The following is a 25,838-nucleotide window of genomic DNA, read 5'->3' as shown; positions in this document are numbered from 1 at the left end:
TATCCCGGTTTCATAATTGCATACAGTTGATAAAATGTTTAGAATTCCTGGTTGCCTTGTTTCCAGCATGCACCTCAGCACCATTTGTGATGATACTTTGTCGATGTAAACTTTTTAATGCTGCATTAAGTTATTAGACATTTCTTTAATTAGTTAACATTAAATTTCTTGCACCAGACTCCTTGGATAATTATAGCCTGTTCCACCTTGCTGGGTTTTCCCTCTTCATTTAACTAGTCACAAGACCTGCATCCCATTTATGTATTTTTATGCCTCCAATTCCTCTCCTGCTCTTATAGCATTTATGCTATTTAACCATTTCTTGTATCCACCATAAGCACATCACGGGTCATTCTATTTCTTTTCTTGGTTCATCTTTCCCTTCTAGGTGCTTATTTTAAATGTTGTTTATTTGAATGTATGTTCCAATCTCCCTCTGTGAACCTGGAAAGTTGACAGAAACAAAAGGTCATATTTCACTGACTCCAAGCAAAGCGGCTGGAGTAGCAAACTGCATCAGGATAGTTGATTGGAGCCTGCAACTCACTGGAATTATTTTAATGATGCTCAAAATTTAGGATGTTCCTCAGCCATGACATTGCATTATGCTGGTTACTGATACTAATGAATTTATGGTTCCACTGAGTAGGTGGAGATCAGCTCATTCAGATGAACAATTAAAACCTGCAGCTTTTATGGTCGGTCAGTGTGACTCAGTACTATATCACACGGAACATTAGCATAAAATCTTGGAGAAGGAACACCATGGAAGATATTCAATGATTACTAATAAAAAAATATTGTTTAATTAAGTACCTGGAGTGGTAACTCTGAATCCAATTCAAATGAAGGTACCTTTTCTGTCCAAGGCATAAATCTCTTTGATTCTGAATCAATGTAGTAGTCAAAGACAGTACCTTGGGATGGGAACTTGACAGACTTAAATTCATTCACCCACCATTTGCTGAACTCAACACGATAATCCACCAACTGGAAAAAATATTGTCCATTTAAAAATAATATGTAATTTCATGACTTTCAGTAAACATATAGATTATTAGGTTTATTCCAATATTCAAAGTTTGAGCATTTAACAAGCAAATTATAAACACCTCCACGATCAGATTTTAAAACCACATTTATATAGCAAATAGAAATAGGACTGTGAAACAGTGTCTCCTTACATTTTGAATAACGTGGGCACCATAGATAAATATCTTTCATTCCATGAATTAAGTTCAACTCACTAATAGTCAGAATAGTCAGGAATTGTTGACATCTTATACAAGAAACACAGTCTTCATTTGAAAATGTGGATGTGCACAGGGCCATCAAGTGCACTTGGCACTGAACTGATTGCATAAGAGCAGAAATATTGTCAATTTCTGTGTCTATAGGCATGCACTGGCCTCTTTAGGCCCCAAGAATTATTTTAATTAATGATCATGGATTCCACAATTCTCTATTCACTACAGCCTCTTATTGACTGTATGCCCATATTAAATTGCCAGAAGTTGCAACCCTTTTTCATGAATTGAAGTGGCTACTCCTCAATTTTTGGGGAGGGGGCCTTTGAAATCCATGCTGAGGCGTTCAAAGGGACGAGAAGCCTTTATCAGGTGCGCTCTCTCTGGCCGGAAGAAGTGCGGTTTGCACTCCGTGCAGATTTGGCAGTCCCTGGTGACTGTCCGGAGTTCCTTGATGGAGTAGGGCAGGTTGCGGGTCTTGATGAAGTGGAAGAAACGAGTAACCCCCGGATGGCAGAGGTCCTCGTGGAGGGCTCGGAGGCGGTCCACTTGTGCAGTGGCACAAGTGCCGCGGGACAGGGCATCAGGAGGCTCGTTTAGCTTCCCCGGACGGTACAAGATCTCGTAGTTGAAGGTGGAGAGTTCTATCCTCCACCGCAAGACCTTGTCGTTTTTAAATCTTGCCCCACTGTGCATTATCGAACATGAAAGCAAACGACAGTTGGTCCGTGAGGAGAGTGAATCTTCTGCCGGCCAGGTAATGCCTCCAATGTCTCACAGCTTCAACTATGGCTTGTGCCTCTTTTTCAACCGAGGAATGGCGAGTTTCGGAAGCATGGAGGGTATGGGAGAAGCAGGCCACGGGCCTGCCCGCTTGGTTGAGGGTGGCCGCCAGAGCTACGTCGGACGCATCGCTCTCGACCTGGAAGGGGAGGGACTCGATGGCGCGCATCGTGGCCTTTGCAATGTCTGCTTTCAAGCGGCTGAAGGCCTGGCGGGCCTCTGTCGACAGGGGGAAGGTTGTGGACTAGATTAGGGGTCGGGCTTTGTCTGCGTAGTTGGGGACCCACTGTGCGTAGTAACTGAAAAATCCGAGGCAGCGCTTCAGGGCCTTGGGGCAGTGAGGGAGGGGGAACTCCATAAGGGGGCGCATGTGCTCAGGGTCGGGGCCTATAACTCCATTTCGCACTACATAGCCTAGAATGGCTAGACGGTCGGTGCTCAATACGCATTTAGAGATTTTCACGGTCTGGAGAAATTTGCGGAGGTTGGTATCGTGGTCCTGCTGGTCTTGGCCGCAGATGGTGACGTTATCCAGATACGGGAACGTTGCGCGCAAGCTGTACTGGTCAACCATTCGGTCCATCTCTCGCTGGAAGACCGAGACCCCATTAGTGACACCAAAGGGAACTCTTAAAATTAATAGAGCCGCCCATCTGCTTCGAAGGCAGTGTACTTGCGGTCACTATTACGGAGGGGGTAGCTGGTGGTAGGCGGACTTGAGATCTACTATGGAGAAGACCTTGTATTGCGCGATCCTGTTTACCAGGTCGGCTATACGGGGGAGAGAGTACGCGTCCAGCTGCGTAAACCTGTGTGACTGTAGTCAATGACCATCCTATGTTTCTCCCCGGACTTTACCACCACTAATGGAGCTCTCCAGGGACTGTTGCTCGCTTCGATGACCCCTTCCCTCAGCTGCCTTTGGACCTCTGACCTGATGAAGGTCCCGTCCTGGGCACTGTACCGCCTGCTCCTGGTGGCGACGGGTTTGCAAGCCGGGGTAATGTTCGCAAACAGGAAAGGCGGGTCGACCTTAAGGGTCGCAAGGCCGCAGGCAGTAAGGGGGGGGGGGGGGTATAGGGCCGCCGAATTTAAAGGTCAGGCTTTGCAAGTTACATTGGAAGTCCAACCCCAGGAGGGTAGCCGCACAGAGGTGCAGCAGGACATAAAAGGTGGAAATTGTTGAATCTCCTGCCTTGGGCAGTGAGGTTCGCTAGGCAGAACCCTTTTATCTCCACCAAGTGTGACCCGGAGGCCAGGGAGATCCTTTGGTTTACAGGGTGGGTAACAAGGGAACAGCGCCTTACTGTGTCGGGGTGAACAAAGCTTTCTGTGCTCCCAGAGTCAATCAGGCAAGAAGTCTCGTGGCCTTTGATGAAGACCGTCGTTGTTGCGAGTGTCCGAGGTCGACTTTGGTCCAGTGTCACCGAGGCCAGACGAAGCAGTTGCGAGTTCTGATCGGGCAGCATGTAGTCGGCCGTGCTGGGGGCTTGGGGCCCCATCCAAGATGGCGTCTCCCATGGGGGCCGGGGATGGACAAGATGGCGGCGGGGATGGACAAAATGGCGGCGCCCAACCGTCCAGCGTGGTGTCCGGGGGGCAAGATGGCCGCGCCCGTGGGTCGCACGTGGCCCTCGGATAGGGGGGGTGGCGGTGAACGCTGGCCAGTCGGGGCCTGAAAGGGGGGGGGGGGGGGTTGCCGCGGCGGTCCGGAGTCGCTGGAGACCCGGCACGGGCGGGCAGACCCCCACAAAGTGGCCCTTATTGCCGCACCTTTTGCAGGTGGCGGTGCGGCCGGGCAGCACGGGGATGATTCGCCTGCCCGCAGAAGAAACAGCGGGGCCCCATGGCGTTAGCGGGCCGTCTCGCAATGCAGGCCTGCGGGGTCAGGGGGAAGGTCTGTGGGGCTGCCGCTGTGGGGTGCCACGCAGCCCAGGGGACCGCCATGTGGTCAGGCGCATAGGACTGCGCGTTTTGGGAGGCTACGTCCATGGACCCTGCCAGGGCCCGTGCCTCTCCAAGTCCCAGGGTGTCCTTTTCTAGGAGTCTTTGGCGGATCACGGAGGAGCTCATACCTGCTATGAAGGTATCCCTGATTAAAAGTTCCGTGTGCTCGCTCCCCGAAACTTGCGGGCAGTCACAGTTTCGGCCCAGCACCAGCGCCCGGTAGAAATCCTCCAATGATTCCCCGGGACTTTGCCGTCTAGTTGCAAGCAGGTGACGTGCGTAGACCTGATTTACAGGGCGGATGTAATGTCCTTTTAACAGTTCGATCGCGGCATCATAGTCTTCCGCCTCCTCGATAAGGGTGTAGATCCCAGGGCTGACCCTCGAGCGCAGGAGATGCATTTTCTGTTCTTCTGAGGGGGTTGCCTCCAGCCATCTCGAGGTAGCCTTTAAAGCACGCCAGCCAGTGTTTAAATATTGCAGCCGAGTTCTCCGCGTGGGGGCTGAGTTGTAGGCACTCCGGTTTGATTCGGAGACCCATCCTTCCAGCTTAAGTCTAGTCGATTAAATTGATGCACGATCAATTACACGCAAGATGAAGTGATTATAACGTTAAAGGAGGAGTCTTTTCACATCTCAGGCTTCAGTTGAATATCTTTGCTTTCAGTCTGTAATGGTTTTCAGATCAGTCTAGAAACTTCTCTGCAGATGCAAACAGCAGGCAGGAAACATTTGGAACAGAAAGCGAGAGAGAAAGCGAGACGGAGATGTGGTGATATGCCTGCAAGCAATATTAAAGATGGTTGGTGGTGTGACCTCCAACCAGCAGGCGGCAGGTATGCGGTATGAAGCAGTGGTCATGTGACAAGGCACAACAATATAAGTGGGGGCACATCCAGTGATTGGCAGATGGTTAAGATGTACAAGAGGACAGTCGTGCCTAGTAGCAGTTCCAGAACAGTACAAAGAAATGCCATGATAACTTGCGCTGTAACAAATCGTAATTTTACGACGTGATTTAATAAAGATCCTGGTTTTGACAAGTCACAAGTTGTTTGGTAAATTCCTTGCTAGACATCAAACGAGACGAGAGAAAGAGAAAGAGCGAGACAGAGAGAGAGCAAGACAGAGCGAGAGCGAGAGCGAGAGCGAGCGCGAGCGCGAGAGCGAGAGCGAGAGCGAGAGCGAGCGCGAGCGCGAGAGCGAGCGCGAGAGCGAGAGCGAGCGCGAGAGCGAGAGCGAGCGCGAGCGCGAGAGCGAGAGCGAGAGCGAGAGCGAGAGCGAGCGCGAGCGCGAGAGCGAGCGCGAGCGCGAGAGCCAGAGCGAGAGAGAGCCAGAGCGAGAGCGAGCCAGAGCGAGAGCGAGCCAGAGCGAGACAGAGCCAGAGCCAGAGCGAGACAGAGCCAGAGCGAGCCAGAGCCAGAGAGAGCCAGAGCGAGAGCGAGAGCGAGACAGAGCGAGAGCGAGAGCGAGACAGAGCGAGAGCGAGACAGAGCGAGAGCGAGACAGAGCGAGAGCGAGACAGAGCGAGAGCGAGACAGAGCGAGAGCGAGACAGAGCGAGACAGAGCGAGAGCGAGACAGAGCGAGAGCGAGACCGCACACGCGAGAAAGAAAGCCAGCAAGCAAGCATCTGTTGCCGCACAGAATACAGTTCTTGGCCAATCCTTTGGCTACCAGCCAATTCGAACGGAATCCCACCAATCTCTCAGGTCTTGAGTGCCATAAAGTCTGTGTTCTACTGTTTAAAAATCTAAATCTTACATAGCACAGTGTACTATTTTGGAACTTTTGAGTTCCTCACTTCCCCTGCTCGACTTCTAGGTATGTCTTAATTAAAGATCCATGGACCAAAAATGACAAAGTAAAAGAAAGAGGAAATACACTCCCACAAATTGTCAACCTGCTATCACATTGCTCAACACAGGTACTGACAATTAGAAATGACTTTAGATGCAATTTACATGCTTGGCCCTTTAAATAATATGAATGCAGGGCTAATCTTGCAACCCAACACTTACCGTTTTCGAGTGACATGAAAATATATTGTCTGCATTGTGATATCAGGGTAGCACTCAGTGCTCCAGCACATGTTGGGGTATATGTCCTTTCTCAAGTGGGCAGGCTGCACAGGAAACAGTTAGTTGCACAGGGTGCCCAGTTGGGGGCATCTACAGTGCAGCTGTGGAGATGAAATTCACACCCTGTATTTTTTGATTTCCCTACACCTGGGAATTCCTTCATAAGAGTTCAAAATCACCTACATGTCACCAATTTCCAAATCCAAACTTGAAGAGAAAACCTCCATTGAAATTTAAAAATAATCTCATTAACTATGAGCATAGCTGGAAAACCATTCCTCAAAAGGGAACATTTTTTTTTGTTCTGGAGTAAGCACTTTATGCATTCCTTTTAAGATTGCAAAGAACAATTCAATTAAATTCCATACATCGGTAAGATGAAGTCTGATATAATGGTTTCGAAGTTTAACAAAAATAGAAGAGATGCAGAACTTGATTCATGGTAAAATGTACAAATAAAAAAATCAAAATATATCTCACAAACAAGACTTGAAATACTGACAACTTAAAACATGTCAAGGTCTTACCTGGTCTTGGAACATAGTACCTCCAAAACCCCAAACACAAGTAAACACAAAGTACAGTTCATAGAGTTCCTTGGGAGAGTCAGCGGGCGCATTGACTGGGGTCAGAAGACACTCCATCAGGTAAAGAACTGTCTGCACCATGGTAATCTCCGGAATTGGAGTAATCTTTTTAAATCCTGTACGTAACTTTTCAAGACAGGCAGGCAAGTATTTATCAAATAATATCAGAAGATTTGCCTTTTCTGATTGTACTTCACGGCTTTCAATCCAGCTAGCTACCACCCTAAAAGAAGTGAGAAAATAGCACACATACCATATCATTTGTCTTTATTTTACAATTTGTAGACAATTTCAGGATAAAAATATGCAACTTACGGGTTCCAGCCAAGATCAGCTGGGTTGATGTAAAGTATTCCTGCTCGGGACACTGTAGCTGGTGTGGCTGTTCTCAGGTGGCTGATTTCAAACAGCAAACGCATTGTGGGGTTCAGTGGAATTCGCTCATTGCTAGCAAGTGTTAGCACCTTTACATAAAAAGTTAAATTAAAAGTTAAATAACTGTTAATCTGTCTGAAACAGAAAACAATGACTTATTAAGTGTTTGATAATAATTTTCCTATATATATATATATATATATTCAACATAAAATGGATTAAATCCTACAATCCAAATCAGAGAGAAATGGAAAGCAGATGACTGTGTACAGACAAGGTGCATTGAGAAAGCTCTCTATTTATACTTAATTAATAATCTTTATTATTGTCACAAGTAGGCTTGCATTACCTCTGTAATAAAGTTAGTGTGAAAATCCCCAGTCACCACACTCCAGCACCTGTTCGGGTACATTGAGGGAGAATTCAGAATATCCAATTCACCTAACAAGCACATCTTTCAGGACTTGTGAGAAGGAAATAGACACAGGGAGAACGTGCAGACTCCACACAGACAGTGACCCAAGCTGGGGATCAAACCTGGAACCTTGGCACTGTGAAGAAACAATGCTAACCACTGTGCTGCCCAGCTAATAAGTCAGACTCTGCTGGAGTTCAGAACCAGTTTAAGCTCACTACCTAATTAACTAAATACAGCTGCTCTCAGAGAGCTTGTATATCCTGGAATGACCATAACTTACCTCTTAACTCAAACAATAATTTTTAGCTAATTGCTGAATTGAAGGAAAAATTAGTCCTCAGAGAGAAATTAACCCGTAAAACTCCCTCACTCACAAAACTGTGCAGATAAGCAGCTTTGCGACAACCCTCCTTTTATACTTTCTGAAAAAAGTCTATGACTAAAGATGAGATTGCAGAATACTTGGAAGTGCATAGTAAATAGGGCTGAGTTAGCATAGCTACAGGTGATGCCTGACGAATCTGTTAGAATTATTTGAGGAGGTAACGAGGAAGTTAGAGAAAGGAGAGCCAGTATCTGTGAGCTATTAGGATTTCCAGAAGACCTATTTTAAAAAAATATTTTATAAAGGCATTTGTATAAACAAAACATATAAGCGCAGAAGCAAAATTATACAATATAATAAATAACCAGCATCCACATCCCCCTGCCTTTCCCCTCCTCACATCCTGCCTCCCCCCATTTTTAATTCCGTTATCTCCCCCCTCCCCTGCTTTTCCCCTCTGCTGACACCTCAGTCCTCGTTAATGTCAATGAATGGCTTCCACCTCCGGGTGAACCCATCAACCGACCCTCTCAAAGTGAACTTGATCATTAACAACCTCAGGAATTCTGCCAGGTCACTCACCCACACCCCTGCTTTTGGCGGCTCCGAGTCCCTCTGCCCAAGCAAAATCCAACTCCAAACTATCAAGGAGGCAAAGACCAAGACATCAGCCTCTCTCACCCCCTAGACTTCCGGGTCTTCCGACAGGCCAAATATCGCTACCTCGGGGCTCGGCGCTACCTTTACCCCCATCACCTTGGACATTACATCCGCAAACCCCTGCCAGAACCGCTTTAGCTTTGACATGCCCAAAACATGTGAACTTGGCTCGCAGGCCTCCCCACGCACCGTGCACACCTATCCTCTAGTTCCTCAAAGAACCTACTCATCCTGGCCACCATTATATGCTCCCTGTGGACTACTTTAAACTGGATAAGACTGAGTTTTGCACACGACGAGGACACATTCACCCTCCAGCTCCTCCTCTCACTTCTGTTTAACATCTCCTATCGGGGCCCCCTCCTAGTCCATCAACTCCTTGTAAACCTCGGACAGCTTTCCCTCCCCTTCTCACTCCCTCGACAACATGGTATCTTGCAGCCCCAGAGGCAGTAACCCGGGAAAGGAAGGCACCTCCCTCCTCACAAAGTCCTGGACCTGTAAGTACCTAAAAGCATTCCCCCTGGCAGCTCATATTCCTCCTCCAGGTCCTCTGAATTCACAAAGCTGCCCCTACGAACATATCCCCAAACCGCTCAATCTGCACCTGCCACTACCCCCTCACATCCAGCTTCTCCCTGTGCAAACTTATGGTTATCACAAATCGGTGCTCATACTGAGGCACCCTCCAGACTCGAGTGCTGCCTCTACTGCCCCCGTACGCTTAAGGTTGACACCACCACCGGGCTTACGGAGTGCTTTGCTGCTGAGAATGGCAGAGACACTGTCAACAATGCCTTAAGCTTGTTCCCCTACAAGAAGCCACCTCTATCCCCCCCCCTACCGACCCCTCCCCCACTACCCATTTCCTGACCACAGCGATGTTAGCCGCCCAGTAGTAATATCTGGCAGGCCGGGTCCGCGTGCGGCTGGCGGCATGTTGTATGGCGCGACCGCTGCAGGTCGCCGTGTGCATGCGCGGCCACGGACCTGGCAATTCTCTGTCCGTATCTGCAGATAAGGTGGCGCGGCTGCTAGTCCCCCACCGGGTGGAGCATCGGTGTGGGGGCAGCGCTGACTTTTTGGTCGTAAGTCTAGACACATGCTCCGGACGCAGCCTCAAGATCGGAGAATCCAGCCCCCTGTGTTTTTGTGAAAAGCATCCAATTTGAATTCATATTTGCTTTACTTTATCAAGCTCAACTGAAATGTCTACTAACCTTGTTGTCATCCATTACAGTATTAAGAGACTCAATCCACATAGGATCTATGTCACCATCAAGCACAATCCATTTTGGTCCATCGTGTGAAATATTGGCAAGGTCACGCATGATAGTTGAGAAAAGTCCTAAAGTATACAAAACACAGATTAAATATAAACTTTGTTCTTTCTTATGAATTTGCATTTATATTTATGCCACAATCCTGAGTGTTAAAAAACCATGCAGAAAGTTGAAAATGAAAGAATATTGCTTATTGTCACAAGTAGGCTTCAAATAAAGTTACTGTGAAAAGCCCCTAGTCGCCACATTCCAGTGCCTGTTCGGGGAGGCTGATATGGGAATTGAACCATGCTACTGGCCTGTCTTGGTCTGCTTTCAAAGCCAGCGATTTAGCTCTGTGCTAAACAGCCCCTGTTTAGTTTCTAACAGCTAAATAGAATGAGCTGCAGTTAAATATTTTATCATCTTACTGTAGTCTTGATAGCCATGCAATGTGTCCACTCTAAATACTGTTACACTTAAAAGCACCTTTTAATTTTTCAACACTTCCTGGGGTAATTTACATGGGAGAGTTGAGATTAAGCAGGTGGGGAAAAGATAAAATCTTATTCAAAGTATAGCTGAAATTGAGACGAATTAAAGGCTTTTAAAGATTGGATGGGAAGATTTCCGATGGCAGCCATGGAGTGAGTGGTCGCACATTTGGTGGCTCCCACTTGAGGTGGTTTTTTTTGTCCTTCCCCATCCAAATCGTGTGATGTTTGATGGAAGAGGGTGCATGAGTGCAGGGAATGCAATACTGCTTTTGTGCGACTGGTGTTTGGCACATCGGACGAAGAGTGCCACGAGGACGAGACAGCAACTGGAGCAAGAAAACCTTTGTGGTGCGACACAGGAGAAGATGGCAGAGATCAGGGGGGCAGTACTCCTCGCCCAATGGTCTATGGAGCAGCTGGAGGAATTCCTCAATGTCAAATTTCAGCAGCAAAGAACAAAGAAATGTACAGCACAGAAACAGGCCCTTCGGCCCTCCAAGCCCGTGCCGACCATGCTGCCCGACTAAACTACAATCTTCTACACTTCCTGGGTCCGTATCCTTCTATTCCCATCCTATTCATATATTTGTCAAGATGCCCCTTAAATGTCCCTATCGTCCCTGCTTCCACTACCTCCTCCGGTAGCGAGTTCCAGGCACCCACTACCCTCTGCGTAAAAAACTTGCCTCGTACATCTACTCTAAACCTTGCCCCTCTCACCTTAAACCTATGCCCCCTAGTAATTGACCCCTCTACCCTGGGGAAAAGCCTCTGACTATCCAGAGGTAGAAGGCCTCAGAGGACTTGGCCAAGGTGGTGGAGCATCTTAGGGTGGCGACTGAGCGGGAGTAACAGAGGCAGGAGGCTTAAGGCCTTGTTGACCAGCCAGAAAAGGCTGAGGGAGAAACTGGAGGACCTCACGCACTGCTCCAGGAGGCAGAACCTGCAGATTGTGGGGATGTCTGCAGGAATTGAAGTTGTGGAGGCCGCAAAGTACATGGCGAGTATGTTGGAGAAGCTGGCCCCTCGAGGAGTTCAAATGCACAGGGCACTGAGGAGGAGGCCGCAGGTGGGGGAGCTGCCAAGAGCGATGGTGGTGTGGCTTCATCAGTTCTTGGGTAAGGGGAAGATCCTGAGGTGGGTGAGACAGACTAAAAAGTGTACCTTGGAGGGGAGTGAACTGCGGATTTACCACGACCTGGGAGTGTAGCTGGCCAAGTGGACGGCCAGACATAACCGGATTAAGGCCGTCCTCTACAAGAAGGGGGTGAAGTTTGGGGTTTTCTACCCTGCCCGCTTGCAGATGACGCACCAAAAGCAAGAGTTTTATTTTGACTCTCCGGAAGAGGGGATGGACTTTGTGAGGGACCATGGGCTGGGAGGTGTGTGAGAACATTGACCTTCGGAGTGGAGTTCTGTGTAAATTGTAGGGCACATTGGGTTAGTGGATTGGGGAAGGTTACGATAGGGGAGCGATAATGGTGAGTGTGCCTTTTGATTTCTTTGTTTTATGGTTGTTTGGAGGGGAGAGGGGAGGATTGGGAAGATCAGAGGTAGTCAGAGGGCCTGGGCGGGGGCCATCATGGTAGCTGGGTGGGCTAGTTAAAAGGAGTGAAGCAGGGAGTTGTCAGGAGGAAGGTGTGAGGGAGGGGGAATGGGCTGGTTCATTGTTTGGGTGTAGGGGAGGGGGAGGGCTGCTCCCATAGATCTAGATTAGTTCGAGGTCATATTTTAGGGATTACCTCCTGATACATCTCTGCAACAGTCAGAGGCAGTGGCAGCCCAAGTCTTTGACAGTCAGAGGACTACTGGAGATCAGGCACCCACTGAGTTTTACTCAGATGATGAGCCTCTGCAAGCGGCCACCTCTAACATGCTGGAAATGCAACAACGGCAGCAGAAATTCAGGTAGAGCTACGAGAGGCAGTCAACGGCCTAGAGCAAAGGATGGAGGAATCTGTCCGTGTTCTGTCTGATTTTGTGTCTCCCATTTGCAAGCACCTAGAGAAAAGGGTGGAAAGGGTGGCAGCCACCTTGGAGACCTTGGTCCAGCAGATCTTGGTCCAGCTGGACTTGCGCATGGACCTGTACTCAATTGCTATGAACATTGGTGGGAAGCATCAGAGACCATTCAAAGGGGAGGGCAAGGTGCCTTGATCTCACTCCAGGAGCCCCTTCTCCTCAAGAGAGTCATGTAGGCACCCTTGTGCACCCACAAGGAGGAGGACCAGCAGCTAGAGACCCCAGGGCCGTTCATCCAGGTGATACTGAGAGTGTTCAGCTGATTCCAATCCTCCCTGCCTGTGACCATATCTCCTACTGCTATGCCAGCCGAGGAGTGTGCACATGCCCACAGCAGGAGTCCCAAAGGAGCCCAGGTCCCTCTAGGTCTTGGCGCTCTAGAGGACGTCTGCCAAAGTCATCAAAGATAACAGGCGCACTAGTTATCAGGCTGCTTCCAACTCTGCTGCGGATGTCGAGGATGCATTTAGAAGTAGCAGCAGGGTTAGAAAAACTAAGCACATCTGACATTACTTCAAGTTTACTGTATAAATACCATGCGCCTTTGTAAATACATTTGCTGCTCATGAGAGTGGTCTCGTCATTTGAAAGAATCGTACATATGCATCTATGTGCCCACTATGGGCAGCACGGTGGCACAGTGGTTAGCATGGCAGCCTCACAGCATCAGGGAGTCGGGTTCAATTGGGTGACTGTCTGTGTGGAGTTTGCACATTCTCCCCGTGTATGCATGGGTATTCTCCAAGTGCTCTGGTTTCTCCCCACAGTCCAAAGATGTGCAGGATAGGTGGATTGGCCATGCTAAATTGCCTGTTCATATCGAAAGATGTGCAGGTTAGGTCAGTTGGCCATGATCAGTTCCCTTAACAGCCTCCCCGAACAGGCGCCGGAATGTGGCGACTAGGGGCTTTTCATAGTAACTTCATTGAAGCCTATTTGTGACAATAAGCGATTTTCATTTCATTTCATTTCATTTTTCATTTCATTTCATTTCATCAATGTGTAGGGTTACGGGGATAGGGTGAGGGAGTTGTCCTAGGTATAGTGCTCTTTCAGAGGGTAGGCGCACACGTTATGGGCCAAATGGTCTCCTTCTCTACTGTAGGGATTCTATGAACTCTTATTGCAAGGATGCCCACATTCCCTGAACAAATGAAAACACCTCCAGTATGGAGTCGAACAGCTGTTGCTTAGCCACCACCCTCTCATTCCTGTCCCTGAGTGCCTTGTATGCTGTTATTTCCCCCCATATTACCACCTTCACTGCCTCCCAGAATGTTGAGGGTGAGACCTGCCCATTCTGGTTGCAGGATATATAGATTCATGACATTCTCCCACAGAACGCCTTGTCAGTGAGGAGGGCTATGTCCTGCCTCCATAGAGACACTGGACCTGGCCATGTCTAACCTCGCATCCATGTAGTATGGTGCATGGTCGGAGATTATTATTGCTGAGTATTACGCCACTACCACCCCTGGACACACCGATTCACCCACTACAAAGATGTCGATGTGGGAGTATACTTTGTGGACTTTGGAGAAGAAGGGGAACTCCTTTTCCCTCAGGTGGTTGAACCTCCACGGGTCCAACCACCCTCCTCCCATCTGCTCCATGAAGGCGTTCAGTTCCCTTGCCATAGCTGATTGTTTCCCAGATTTGGGACTGGATTTTTATGTCCATGGGTCCTGTACACAGACGATGTCTCCCCCCCATGATGAGTTGGTGGGTGTCTAGGTTGGGGATTTCTGCCATGGTCTTTTTGATGAAGCCAGAGTCATCCCAATTGGGGGCATAAACAGTCACAAACACGATGGGGCGCCTTCCAATACACCGCTGACCATTACATACCGTTCCCCCCTTCCCTCCTCCTAGTCTGTGTCCCCCCCACCCTCGAGTCCTTGTCGTTCCCCTACCCCATATCTGTGTTGCTTTCCCCCCCCTTGCCTCCCTCCCTTTACCCTTCCACCCAATTTGTTGTTTCGCCAGCTTTCTGCCAGGCACTCCCTGTATTTCGGGAGATGCTCTATGCCACTCCCTTACGTCCGTGCACCAGCATACTTGGCAGCATGGTGGCTGCCCCTGGGAGCAGCTCCCATTGCTCTTCGCCCGTTTTGTTCACCCTGCCCTTCCTTCTAATTTTGGTGTACCTCTACCTCCGCACCCCCACCTCTCCCCGCCCTTGCAGGTCAAGCAAATGTTCAATCTGGAGATCAAAGACACATTGTTCATGGTCCATATATGTCCACTATGGCTGTCTCCCCATCCCGTTTTTCTGGATGAACCCGTCTGCGTCCTCCAGCATGTTAACATAATGTTCCTTATTGCCATACCTTACTCAGAGTCTTGCCGGGTTCAGCATTCCAAACCGCACCATGTTCTTGAATAATGCTGCCTTGGCCCCATTGAGCTCAGCCCGGGGCTTGGCCAGGTCGGTCCCCATGTCCTGATAGATTTGGATTGTATCTCCCTCCCATCTGCAGGAACGGGTGCTTCTCGCCAGTTTAGAATTTGCTCCTTGTTCTGATATTGATATTTGTGGAGTTTGGCGATAATCGCCAATGGAGGTTCTCCTACTTTGGGCAATTGCCGGAGTTACCTGTGGGCCCGGTCTACCTCTGGGGCTCGAGGAAGTTTTCCCCGCCCTGACCAGCTTTCCCAGCATTTGCGTGACATACTCTGTCGGGTTTCTGCCCTCTGTGCCCTGAGGTAGTCCGACAATCCTTAAGTTCTGGCAGCGAGACCTGTTCACCTGATCTTCCACCTTCCCCTTGAATGCTTTCTGGGTCGTCACCAACCTTGCAACTTCTACCTTGAGCAATACGATCGCTCTGGTCTGTGGCCACTTTCGCCAGCTCCCACACGGTCACCTCCTGGGTCTCAAGTCTCCATACTATTCATTAAAGCACCTCTTTGAAGGGGGCCAGCATGATTTCTATGGTCAACCTCATGGCCGACATAATGTTGTCCTTGATGGAGTCCCTATGTTTTGTGTAAGTTCCATCTACTGCCTTGTCAGTGGTTGGGCTGGGTTCGTGTTGGCGGTCCTTCTCGGTCTGCTATATCCTGCTCTGCTTTGCTCCTCATTTCTGCGGTCTGGATCTTCCTCTCCCGAGTCTTGGTGGTTTTACTATTTTTCCGGCTCTGTGGCCGTTTTGAGGGCATTTCCTCGGGTGGTTAGGTTAGGGTAAGGGTGCATTTTGTGTTGTTGTTTCGGTGTCCAATTTACGGGATAAAAGGGACAAATTTGAAGTAGTCAGGGGAGAGCCACCTTACGTGCAACTATTCAGCACATCACCACCACCGGAAGTCCTGCTGCTCTAACTTGAGCATAGGTTTATCAAAACCTCTTTTAAGTAGCAAATAGGGTGAGGTTAAATCTCTGTCAAAGTGGGAGAAACCTAAAATAAATTCACTTCCGTGCATGTATTCTACAGATGACCTTTAACAGAGCAACTGACAATGTACGGAAGCCATCCACCATTGGGAAATAATTTTCCCCTTTCTTTCTTAAATTAATAGTTGCTAGGTAAATTACCATCTTTCCATTCCCTTGTGGCTGGGTTAATGACTCCAAACAGTTCATCACAAGTCACAGCTTTAGGATCAAGGTCTATAACAATGGCTTTTCGTTTCAATTTCAGATAGGTACTTTTCAGGGATCGCATGACCTGAAATAAAAAATCTGTCTGAGAACATTGTCCAATGCTTCAAATTCAAATACTATCATGCTAAAATAGTAATAATGTTCTGCTGCAGTATTGTTGCACTTTTTAAAAAAGGGCCTCTGTAGGGAGAAGTTTTCTGGGTATGCTTTTAAGATTGTTGGTTAAGACTGTACTTTTGAACAGAACATTTTGTGTTGGGTGGGGTTACTGGGTTATGGGGATAGGGTGGAGGTGTTGACCTTGGGTAGGGTGCTCTTTCCAAGAGCCGGTGCAGACTCGGTGGGCCGAATGGCCTCCTTCTGCACTGTAAATTCTATGATAATCTATGAAACATTGGGCAAGTGGGTAAAACATGAACTCTGCTCTCGCTTTGATTTCTCCACAAAATAACTTCACCTTATGTTGTATATTTTATTAAACATGGATAAAATTATGAATGCTCAAATGACAAAGGCATCCACAGAATACCAGTGCATAGCAGCAAACCAGAGAAGAATACATAATTTAATTCCTTTAAAACCCCTAAGTCCTCCTGGGAGGCATTGAAGGCAGTATGAAAAGAGTACTGCATGTTGATACTATCAAATTATCTCTCTCTCCACATGTAGCGAGGCAGAACAGTCCAGCATAGAGCATTCCACACAGTTTTCTTGGTTGCCCATCATGGCGCCGTCATGGAGGCCGTATATGCCCAAGCGGCTCAATACATCCACTTCAATGTGGACTGAGCCCATCAGGCTGCCCGGTCGGCGAGGTTCGCCGCCATTGCCGACATACCCCGGGTCCAGGGGGTGATTGACAGGATGCATGTCCCACTACGAACACCTGCAGATGACAAGCTGCTCTACACAAACCGAAAAGGATACCACTCAATGAACATGCAGCTGCGAACCATTCACTTCTGCTGGGCAGTGTGCATGACGCCTTCATTCTGGCACACTCGCTGATTTCTTCTTTTTTGAAATTTAGTGTACCCAATTCTTTTTTCTTTCCAATTAAGGGGCAATTCAGCATGGCCAATCCACCTACCCTGCACATCTTTGGGTTGTGGTGGTGAGACCCATGCAAACACGGGGAGAATGTGAAAACTCAACACAGACAATGATCTGGGGCCGGGTTCGAACCCGGGTCCTCGGAGGCCGTGAGGCAGCAATGCTAACCACTGTGCCGCCCTTACTCGACGATTCCTGTCATGTTCGAGATGACGCCCCCCACTGCGATCGTGGCTGATGATGCCTATCCGGAGGCCAAAGACCGACGTGGAGACCCGCTACAATAACAATACAGCAACCAGGTTCGTGATCGAGCGGTGCTTCTGCCTCCTGATCAGGTGCTTGGGCCACTCTGGAGGGACCCTCCGGTATGATGCCATGAGGGTTGCCCGCATCGTGGCGGCCTGCTGCATCCTCCATATCATCGTGCTGGAGGAGGAGGATGAACACCAGGCCGCATCCGATGAGGAGGATGCAAGGGGGTGGGGGAAGGATGGGTAGGAAATAAGGCCCAGATAGGCACGGGAGGCCGCACAACATATGCGCCATGGCCAACATGCAGGGACGCTCTGATCGCCTCCAGGTTCACCGACTAGGGGGTGGGGGGGGGGAAGAGTTGCAGGGTGGGGGAATGGCCGGGGCACAGACACCCCATCCCAACCCCACACTCCCACCGCACCGGCCACCCTCTGCCTGCAACCCCCTCGTTGATGCACACCTGCCGCACTACGGGGCGGGAAACGTGGTTTGGCAGTAACAGTGGTCTGGTCCATGTGATGCAGGATGATGACAACCCGCTCTGTGATGAGCTTTGGTGCTCCACGTCGAATGCCAACGTCCAACCTCTGCCCACCGTAGCACTTTCCACCGTCCACCTGGATGACCCCTGGATGCAAGCTGGCCATTCCATCACACGGTCCCATCAAATCCCTGGGGTAACGATGGTGGGACGGTCAGGGAGCCCAAGCCACCAACAACATCCGTCCATTCTCCCCCCACTCCGGCCAGCCCAGACCAGTCCACCCGTCACACCCATCAGACAGAGCACTGAAATGAAATGAAATGAATGAAAATGAAAATTGCTTTTTGTCACAAGTAGGCTTCAAATGAAGTTACTGTGAAAAGCCCCTAGTCGCCACATTCCGGCGCTTGTTCGGGTAGGCTAGTACGGGAATTGAATAGTGCTGCTGGCCTGGTTGTAACCATAGTAGCACGTGTTTAATGTGAACAAATATTTAGAGATTTGTGCCCTAGTCCCGATAACTTAACTGTGTCCTGCAGCCATGCCAACTTAACTGGTGTCTAACTTCCTGGCCTTATGGGCCCTCGGTGGTTCACCAGACGGTGTCGCAGGAGTGGAGTTGGCCTGCTGTAATTCCTGTCCTGCGACCTGGGTCCCCGTTGTCGGGCGCCTTCTGAGGGGACTGGGTCTGAATGCGCCCAGTTGCTGCTCGGGTGTTCCTGGGGGGGGGGGGGGGGGTTGTTGGGGGGAGTCGCCTGGGTGCCTGATGGTCCCCAGGTGACTCCACGGAGTGGGGGTGTGAGGGTAGCTATCCCCTGAGGCCCCCTTCCACCTGGTGCTGCCAGTCCTGTAGGCCCGCTCTGGGATCAACCAAGGTCCGGACACTCATGGCCATAGAGCACATGCAGTGGACCATCTCTGTCTGGGACTGTGCCACATCACATTGCGACTGTGCCACCACGTTCTGTATTTTTGTCACATCAGGCAGTGACTGTGCCATCTCCCTTTGTGTTTGCGCCCCATCGGTCAGCGCCTGAGCAATGCCGTCAATGTTTCCAGCCATGGAAAGTTGGCAACCCTGCCCTGGGCCTCGGCCAGCGTCTGCAAAGAATTGCTCCACTGCGAGAGGCCACCTATGCGGTATTAGCCTGGATGACGTGCATGGTCGGCACCACCTCCTGCTGCTGCACGCGGTTGGACTCCTGCAGGTGCTGGATGCTCGCTGACAACCCCTCATGTAGTCCCTGGCTCTGCGACTGCATTTTCACGATTGATGGGACTTTCTGTTCCAGAAGCCCAAAACCCATCTGGACGGCTGCTAGTCCCTGGGGTCGGCTTGTTTTCTGACCGTCCACCCCCTCGGGTGTTTCGACCTCCACCTGCTGTACCAGAGCGGCTATGTGATGAGCACCAGAGAGTGTCCCAGGAGCCTCTTCACTAATGTGCCCAACCATGTTGAGTGTCTCTGGGATGGTGGCGGGTGTTGGAGACAGCTGTAACGGAAAATCAATGTCATCCTCCGACCTGAGCTCCAGGGTCTCCTGAGTCTCGGGTGGAGGGCCTGTATCCAAGCTACTCCCATCGCTGTCGGCGCACAGGTGGGACTCCGGCTGTGGCACTGGCTGGGGCGGAGGACGTCAGATGGACCCACCCCATCTCTAGCAGGTCCTGTAAGACACAAGACAAGACACATGATTAGACTGCGGGCTGGAGGGTAGTGGGAGTGGTGTAGGGTAAGGATGGGGGTGCGGGTGGTATAGGATGAGGAAGGGGTTGTGGGTGGTGCGGGGGTGAGGGTGGGGTGCGGGTGGTGCAAGGGTATGTGGGGGTGAGGGTGGGGATGAGGGTGGTGTGGAGTTGAAGGTGGTGTGAAGGTGAGGGTGGTGTGGGGGTGAGGGTGGTGTGGGGGTGAGGTTGGGGATGAGGGTGGGGTGGAGGTGAGGTGGTGTGGGATGATTGTGGGGATGAGGGTTGTGTGGTGTGGTGGGTGTGGGGTGAGGGTGGTTTGGGGGTAAGGGTGGGGATGAGGGTGGTGTGGAGGTGAGGATGGTGTGGGGTGAGGGGGGGTGAGGGTGGTGTGGAGGTGAGGTGGTGTGGGATGATTGTGGGGATGAGGGTTGTGTGGTGTGGGTGTGGGGTGAGGGTGGTTTGGGGGTGAGGGTGGTGTGGAGTGAGGGGGGGTGAGGGTGGTGTGGGGTGAGGGTGGTGTGGTGTGAGGTGAGGGTGCTGTGAATTGAGATGGGGTGAGGGTGGTGTGGGATGAGGATGGGGTTGAGGGTGGTGTGGAGGTGAGGACGGGGTGAGGGTGGGGGTGAGGGTACTGTGGGAGTGAGGGTGGTGTGAGGGTGAGGGTGCTGTGGGAGTGAGGGTGGTGTGGGGGTGAGGGTGAGGGTGGTGTGGGGGTGAGGGTGGTGTGGGGTTGAAAGTCAGGGTGAGATGGTATGTGGGGGGGTGTTGACACACGTGTTAAGCGGGGCCTCACTTCCATGTTGGCGACCTCCCTTTCCTCCATGCAACCAGCCATGTCCAGGACCCTCTGCTCTGCCATGGTGCAGGGCTGCAGGTCCGTCGATCCCCCTCCCGTCTTCATCCGCTCACGGCTGTTGCGCCCGGCCTTCTCCTGGGGTGGGGACGACGACAGAAAACGACAGTGCTAAACAGTCAGAATCATGCAGCCCAGGGGATGGGTAGTCGGTGGCCTCAGTGGCACCCGACCATGGCGGCAGGTATGGGTGCTGGCATATGGTGCAGGGTAGGTGTGCAGCCGCCCTTTGGGGCGGAGGGTCTAGTTACAGATGTGTGGGACGTGGGTTGGTACCAGGGGCAGTGCTGCCTACTCACATGGCTGCCCTGAGGAGGTCATGCAGCTTTTTCTGGCCGGTCCGGACGGTGTTGCCCACGGCACTGACCGCCTCTGCCACCTGTGCCAAGGCACGACAAAAGGCGGCGGTACAAAGAACAAAGAACAAAGAAAAGTACAGCACATGAACAGCCCCTTCAGCCCTCCAAGCCCGTGCCGAACATGCTGCCCGACTAAACTACAATCTCCTACACTTCCTGGGTCCGTATCCCTCAATTCCCATCCTATTCATGTATTTGTCAAGATGCCCCTTAAATGTCACTATCGTCCCTGCTTCCACCACCTCCTCCGGCAGCGAGTTCTAGGCACCCACTACCCTCTGCGTAAAAAGCTTGCCTCGTACAAGCTCACCCCTGATCCCGTGTGACTTCACCTTTTGCACCAGTCTATCATGAGGGACCTTGTCAAAGGCATTGCTGAAGTCCATATAGACAACATCCACTACCCTACCTGCATCAATCATTTTTGTGACCTCTTCGAAAAACTCTATCAAGTTAGTGAGACACAACCTCCCCTTCACAAAACCATGCTGCCTCTCACTAATACGTCCATATGCTTCCAAATGGGAGTAGATCCTGTCTCGAAGAATTCTCTCCAGTAATTTCCCTACCACTGACGTAAGGCTCACTGGCGTGTAGTTCCCTAGATTATCCACAGGTAAATCTTGGGGATGCTCTCTCCGCTGCCATGTTGATGGCTGGGATGGAGTGTGTGGGGAGTGAAGTGTGTATATGCGGCTGCAGCATGTCAGCCTCCTGAGTGCCAATCCCAAAATCGGCGAATCCGGCACTGTTTCTCATTAGAATCGATTGTGTTCTATGTGGCGTTGGTGCTAGCCCAATAATAGTAGCAGAATCGGTCCAGGTGCGGCGCCAGTTTTTCTGTCGTGAAAGTCCACAAATTCTCAGTTGGCGTCAGCACTTGGGGCTGGATTCTCCGATTTTGAGGCCATGTCCGGAGCATGAGTCTAGTCTTACGACGGAAATGTCGCCGTCGCCCCCGCACTGATGCTCCGCTCGGTGGGTGGCTATCAGCCGCGCCACTTAAAACCCCCGGCACTCCCAGCAGATACGGCCGGGGAATTGCTGAGTCCGTGGCCGCGCATGCACACGGTGGCGGCCTGCAGCGATAGCGCCGTACAACATGGCGCCTGCCGCGCACAGACCCAGCCTGCCAGATAGTTCCCCCTGTAACCCCACTCGCCACCCCAGGACACTCCCCACCAGTCCCCCCAGCCCCTGCCAAAGTCGCCCCGGCCAGCGGAACCCCCCCCCCCGACTGTGGCAGTGCTGCACACAGTCCGCAGCCGCCAAGCAAGGTTGACGAAACCTTCGACCACAAGTGATACGCACCGTCGGGAAGTCGGCCCATCGGGGGCGCAGCATCTGGGGAGGGCCTTCAGATGACGTCCTGAGGCCGTCCTACGGACTCAGGAGTATTCACCGATGACGCTGTTTTGGAGGGGGCAGAGCATCTGAGAACAGGCGCAACCCCGATTTCGGTGTCAAAAGGAATTCTCCGCCCAATCACCGAATGCGATTTTGGCGTCGGCATCGGAGAATTCCGCCCAAGTCTCAGAAATGGAGAATCCTGCCCTTGATGTCCGCAAACATTTAAGTAAGTTGTTGACGACATTGTGGATAAAGGTTTTAATTAAATTTTAAATATCACTGCTTCATAACATCAAGCATTTCACACTAGTATTTACCTGCGATTTTCCAGTTCCAGCATTGCCAACAACAAAGACTGAATGACGTACTTGAAGTATTTCCTCTAGCTGAATTATTTTCAGAACAAAGCTATCTTCAGGCTGCAGATGGAGTTCTAGTATTGACTGCTTAACAATCTATACAAATATGGAAAAATACATCCTATTAAAAGAACAAGCTACTAAAATACCTGACTATAAATTATCATAAATTCACTCATGGACTACAAATAGTATTGCGGTCGTGCTCCAATACCTCATCACATTGTTAACTATTGAAACAATGGTCCCAATATTTAGAGATCCCAGGTACTTGGAGATCCTACTGATCTTGCTGAATTTGATAATTTTCATCAATTGTTTTTCTCTCGCCAGCCACTGGACACAGGATGAAATGCCAATGATCTGAGCTTGTAGCCAGGAAGCGTCAGGAGAGATGGTTGGGTGACTTTTCAAACTCACAAGATACAACGATGTGGAATATACTTCTTGTAAACTAGCTCAGACCAGCAAAATGAGTAAAGTGGTATTACACAGGGATCAATATTGGGACCACTGATGATCATAATTTACATTAATAATTTGAGTTTGAGAAATACAATTATGTTTTCAAAGTTTGAAGACTACACCAAATTGGGAAGTGTGGTTCATAGAAAGGCCAAATGTGACAAAATATAGGAAGTTTTCAGAATGGGCATGTAATTGGCAAATAAATTTTTGATTAAATGTGAGTTGGTGCATTTTGTTGGAAGAATAAGGAGACCCATAATGCTCGGATAATAATTGTATGAGTCTTAGTGAGGGTAAAGAAGTAAAGGGATGTCGGAATTGGTATAACTGGGGAGGACACATGCCAGGACTTGCCCACCCCTTGATTGATTGATGTCACCGGATTTTTTTTTGTAATTTATAAGGATGGTGGTATTAATTCAACGTCTGTACTTTATCATTTATGTGTTGTTTGCAAAGAACTCAGTCTCATATGCTTTCATTAACCTGAAGAAAAAGGGCTGGATTCTCCGATTGGCGACGCCGAAATCGCATTCGGTGATTGGCCGGAGAATCCGTTTTAACATCAAAATCGGGGGCACGCTGTTTTTCTGATGCTGCGCCCCCCCAAAAATAGCTTCAGCACTGAGTATGTCGCACGCCGTTGGGACGGCCTCAGGACGTCACCTGAGGCTCTCCCCGATGCTCCGCCCCAGATGGCTGACTTCGCGAAGGCGTGGGACGCGTGTGCTCACAATTTTCGGGGACCTCGCGTGGAGACTGTGGACTGTGTCCAGTGCCGCCACAGTCGGCGGCAGGGGGGGGGGTGAGCCGTTCCGCCGGCCGGGGGGCTTCGCCGAGGGCTGGGGGGACTTGTGGAGGGGTGGCAAAGGGGATTACAGGGGGGCACTATCTGGCAGGCCGGGTCAGCGCTGCAGGTCTCCGCCATACGCATACGCAGCCACGGACCTGGTAATTCTTCCTCCGTATCTACAAGTAAAGCCAGGGGCTTTCTGTGGCCCAGCTGCATCCCCTCACGGGCGGAGCATTGGTGTGGGGGTGGTGCCGAATTTTTGGTCATAAGTGTAGACACATGCTCCGGACATAGCCTCAAAATCGGAGAATCCAGCCCAAAGGGTTTCATGTTTATTGAGCTAAAAACACACCCAGGAATAGGTACAAGGATATTTAAAACGGAAATCCATGCCGTGATCTTTGCATCACAGACACACAGAAGCATGTAAAATTAAGAGGGTACCGATAAAATGTTAAATCGAAAATAAAGTTCACTGTTTATGAGTCCATGGCTGAGGCAGATGGCGGTTTTTTTATGGTGGTTTTGAAATTCCAGTTGAACTGAGGCCAATGTAAGCTGAAATTTCTGGAGACAGTCTCTATTTTAAACGTAATCCATCTTTTGCAAAAGCCAGCGATAACCCAATAACGCCTCCTAACCTTTTTGGACACTGGGCAATTTAGCATGGCCAATCCACCTAACCTGCACATCTTTGGACTGGGAGGAAACCAGAGCACCCGGAGGAAACCCACGCAGACATGGGGAGAACTTGCAGACTCTGCACAGACAGTGCCCCAGCGGGGAATCGAACCTGGGACCCTGGCGCTGTGCTAGCCATTTGTGCTACTGTGCTGCCCTTCATTTGATGCCTTGTGCCTTTCGTTTGAAAGTCTCTGGGCGGGATTCTCCATTTCTGCGACTAAGTGCTGGCTCGAACGAAGAATCGGCAGGAGGTTCACGTCAGGAAAATCGGCGCGAACCCGTCACCGATTCCGGTCCCAGTGAGTGGCAAGCACCCGTGCCTCGTGAAACACCCGTGGGTCGCACTGAAAACGTCCAGAGAATTGATGGGTCCCGGGCCGCACATGCGCACGACTGACGACCTGCACCGTACAACATGGCACCAGCCGTGCGTGTAACCTAACCCGCAAACCGCGACCCCACAGTCCATCCCCTGGCCATTCCCCACCAGTCCTCCCATCCCTAGCAGACCCCTGCCCGGCAAGCGGCAAGGATCCAGGCTCAGTTATCTACAGCTCTTTCATCAATGGTCTTCTCTCCATCATAAGATCAGAAGTGAGGATGTTCAGGCTTGATTGCACCATGTTCAGGCCCATTTCCGACTCCTCAGATAATGAAGTTGTCTTTGTCCATGCAGCAAGACCTGGACAGTAGTCAGTCTTGGGCTGATAAATGGCAATTCACATTTGTGCTACGCAAGTGCCAGGCAATGGCTATCTCCAACAAGACAGAATATAAACATTGCCATGGACATTCAATGGTATTAGCATTGTTAAGTCCGCAACTATCAACATCCTGGGTTACCATTGACCAGAAACTGAACTGGACAACCATATAAATATTGTGGATACAAGAGCAAGGCAGAGGCTATGAATTCTGCAGAGAGTAACTCACCTCCTGACTTCTCAAAGCCTTCCACTATCGACAGGGCATAAGGCAGGGATGTTGTGGCAAACTCTCCACTTTCCTCGAAATTTACAGCTCCAAAATCACTCAAAAAGCTTGAAACCATCCAGGTGTAGCTTGCTTAATTGGCGCCCCATCTACCAACTTCAATATTCACTCCTTCCACCACCGGCACACAGTGGCAGCAGTATTTACCATCTACAAGATGCACTGTAGTAACTCACCAAAGCTCCTTAAACAGCAACTTCCAAACCTGCAACCTCTACCTCTGGAAAGGACAAGGGCAGCAGATGTATGGGACACCACCACCTGGAAGTTCCCTCCAAGTCACCCACCATCCTGACTTTGAAATATATTGCCATTCCTTCATTGTCAATGGGTCAAATTCCCTCCCTAACAGCACTGTGGCTGTTTTTACAACATATGGACTGCAGAGGTTGAAGACGACAGGAGACCATCATCTTCTCAAGAACAATTATGGATCGACAATAAATGCTGGCCTAACCAGCACTGTTCACATCCCACAAACGAATAAAAAAAATGGTGAACACATCTAATACCTTGGCAGTCACCTCTTGCAAAAAGCAACCATTGTCAAGGAGATCCAGCACAAGAACAGTTGTGACTAATCAACCTTTCACAAACTATGGAAGTGAGTGTTTAACCTCCATAATTCAACAAAAGTCATTTGGGGGCTGGGGCGGGGGTGGGGGGGAGGGGGGGGGGATTCTCCGAG

The 25,838-nt window shown here is 50.1% G+C and overlaps 1 protein-coding gene across 1 annotated transcript in view; it reads right to left on the bottom strand.

Moving 5' to 3' along the window:
- Positions 1-25,838, bottom strand: part of LOC140395604 (dynein axonemal heavy chain 17-like) — an 896,966-nt gene that overhangs the window by 342,347 nt on the left and 528,781 nt on the right. The window contains exons 41-46 of the mRNA XM_072483576.1: positions 22,171-22,308; positions 15,739-15,871; positions 9,643-9,770; positions 6,960-7,108; positions 6,585-6,867; positions 817-990 (exon numbers count right to left, since the gene is read on the bottom strand). Of these exons, the coding sequence (XP_072339677.1) occupies positions 817-990; positions 6,585-6,867; positions 6,960-7,108; positions 9,643-9,770; positions 15,739-15,871; positions 22,171-22,308 (1,005 nt within the window). The remainder of the gene's footprint in view (positions 1-816; positions 991-6,584; positions 6,868-6,959; positions 7,109-9,642; positions 9,771-15,738; positions 15,872-22,170; positions 22,309-25,838) is intronic.

Source organism: Scyliorhinus torazame, chromosome 18, assembly GCF_047496885.1.
Source record: "Scyliorhinus torazame isolate Kashiwa2021f chromosome 18, sScyTor2.1, whole genome shotgun sequence".
Classification (NCBI taxonomy): Eukaryota; Metazoa; Chordata; class Chondrichthyes; order Carcharhiniformes; family Scyliorhinidae; genus Scyliorhinus; species Scyliorhinus torazame.
This window is presented reverse-complemented; position numbering and strand designations above follow the sequence as displayed.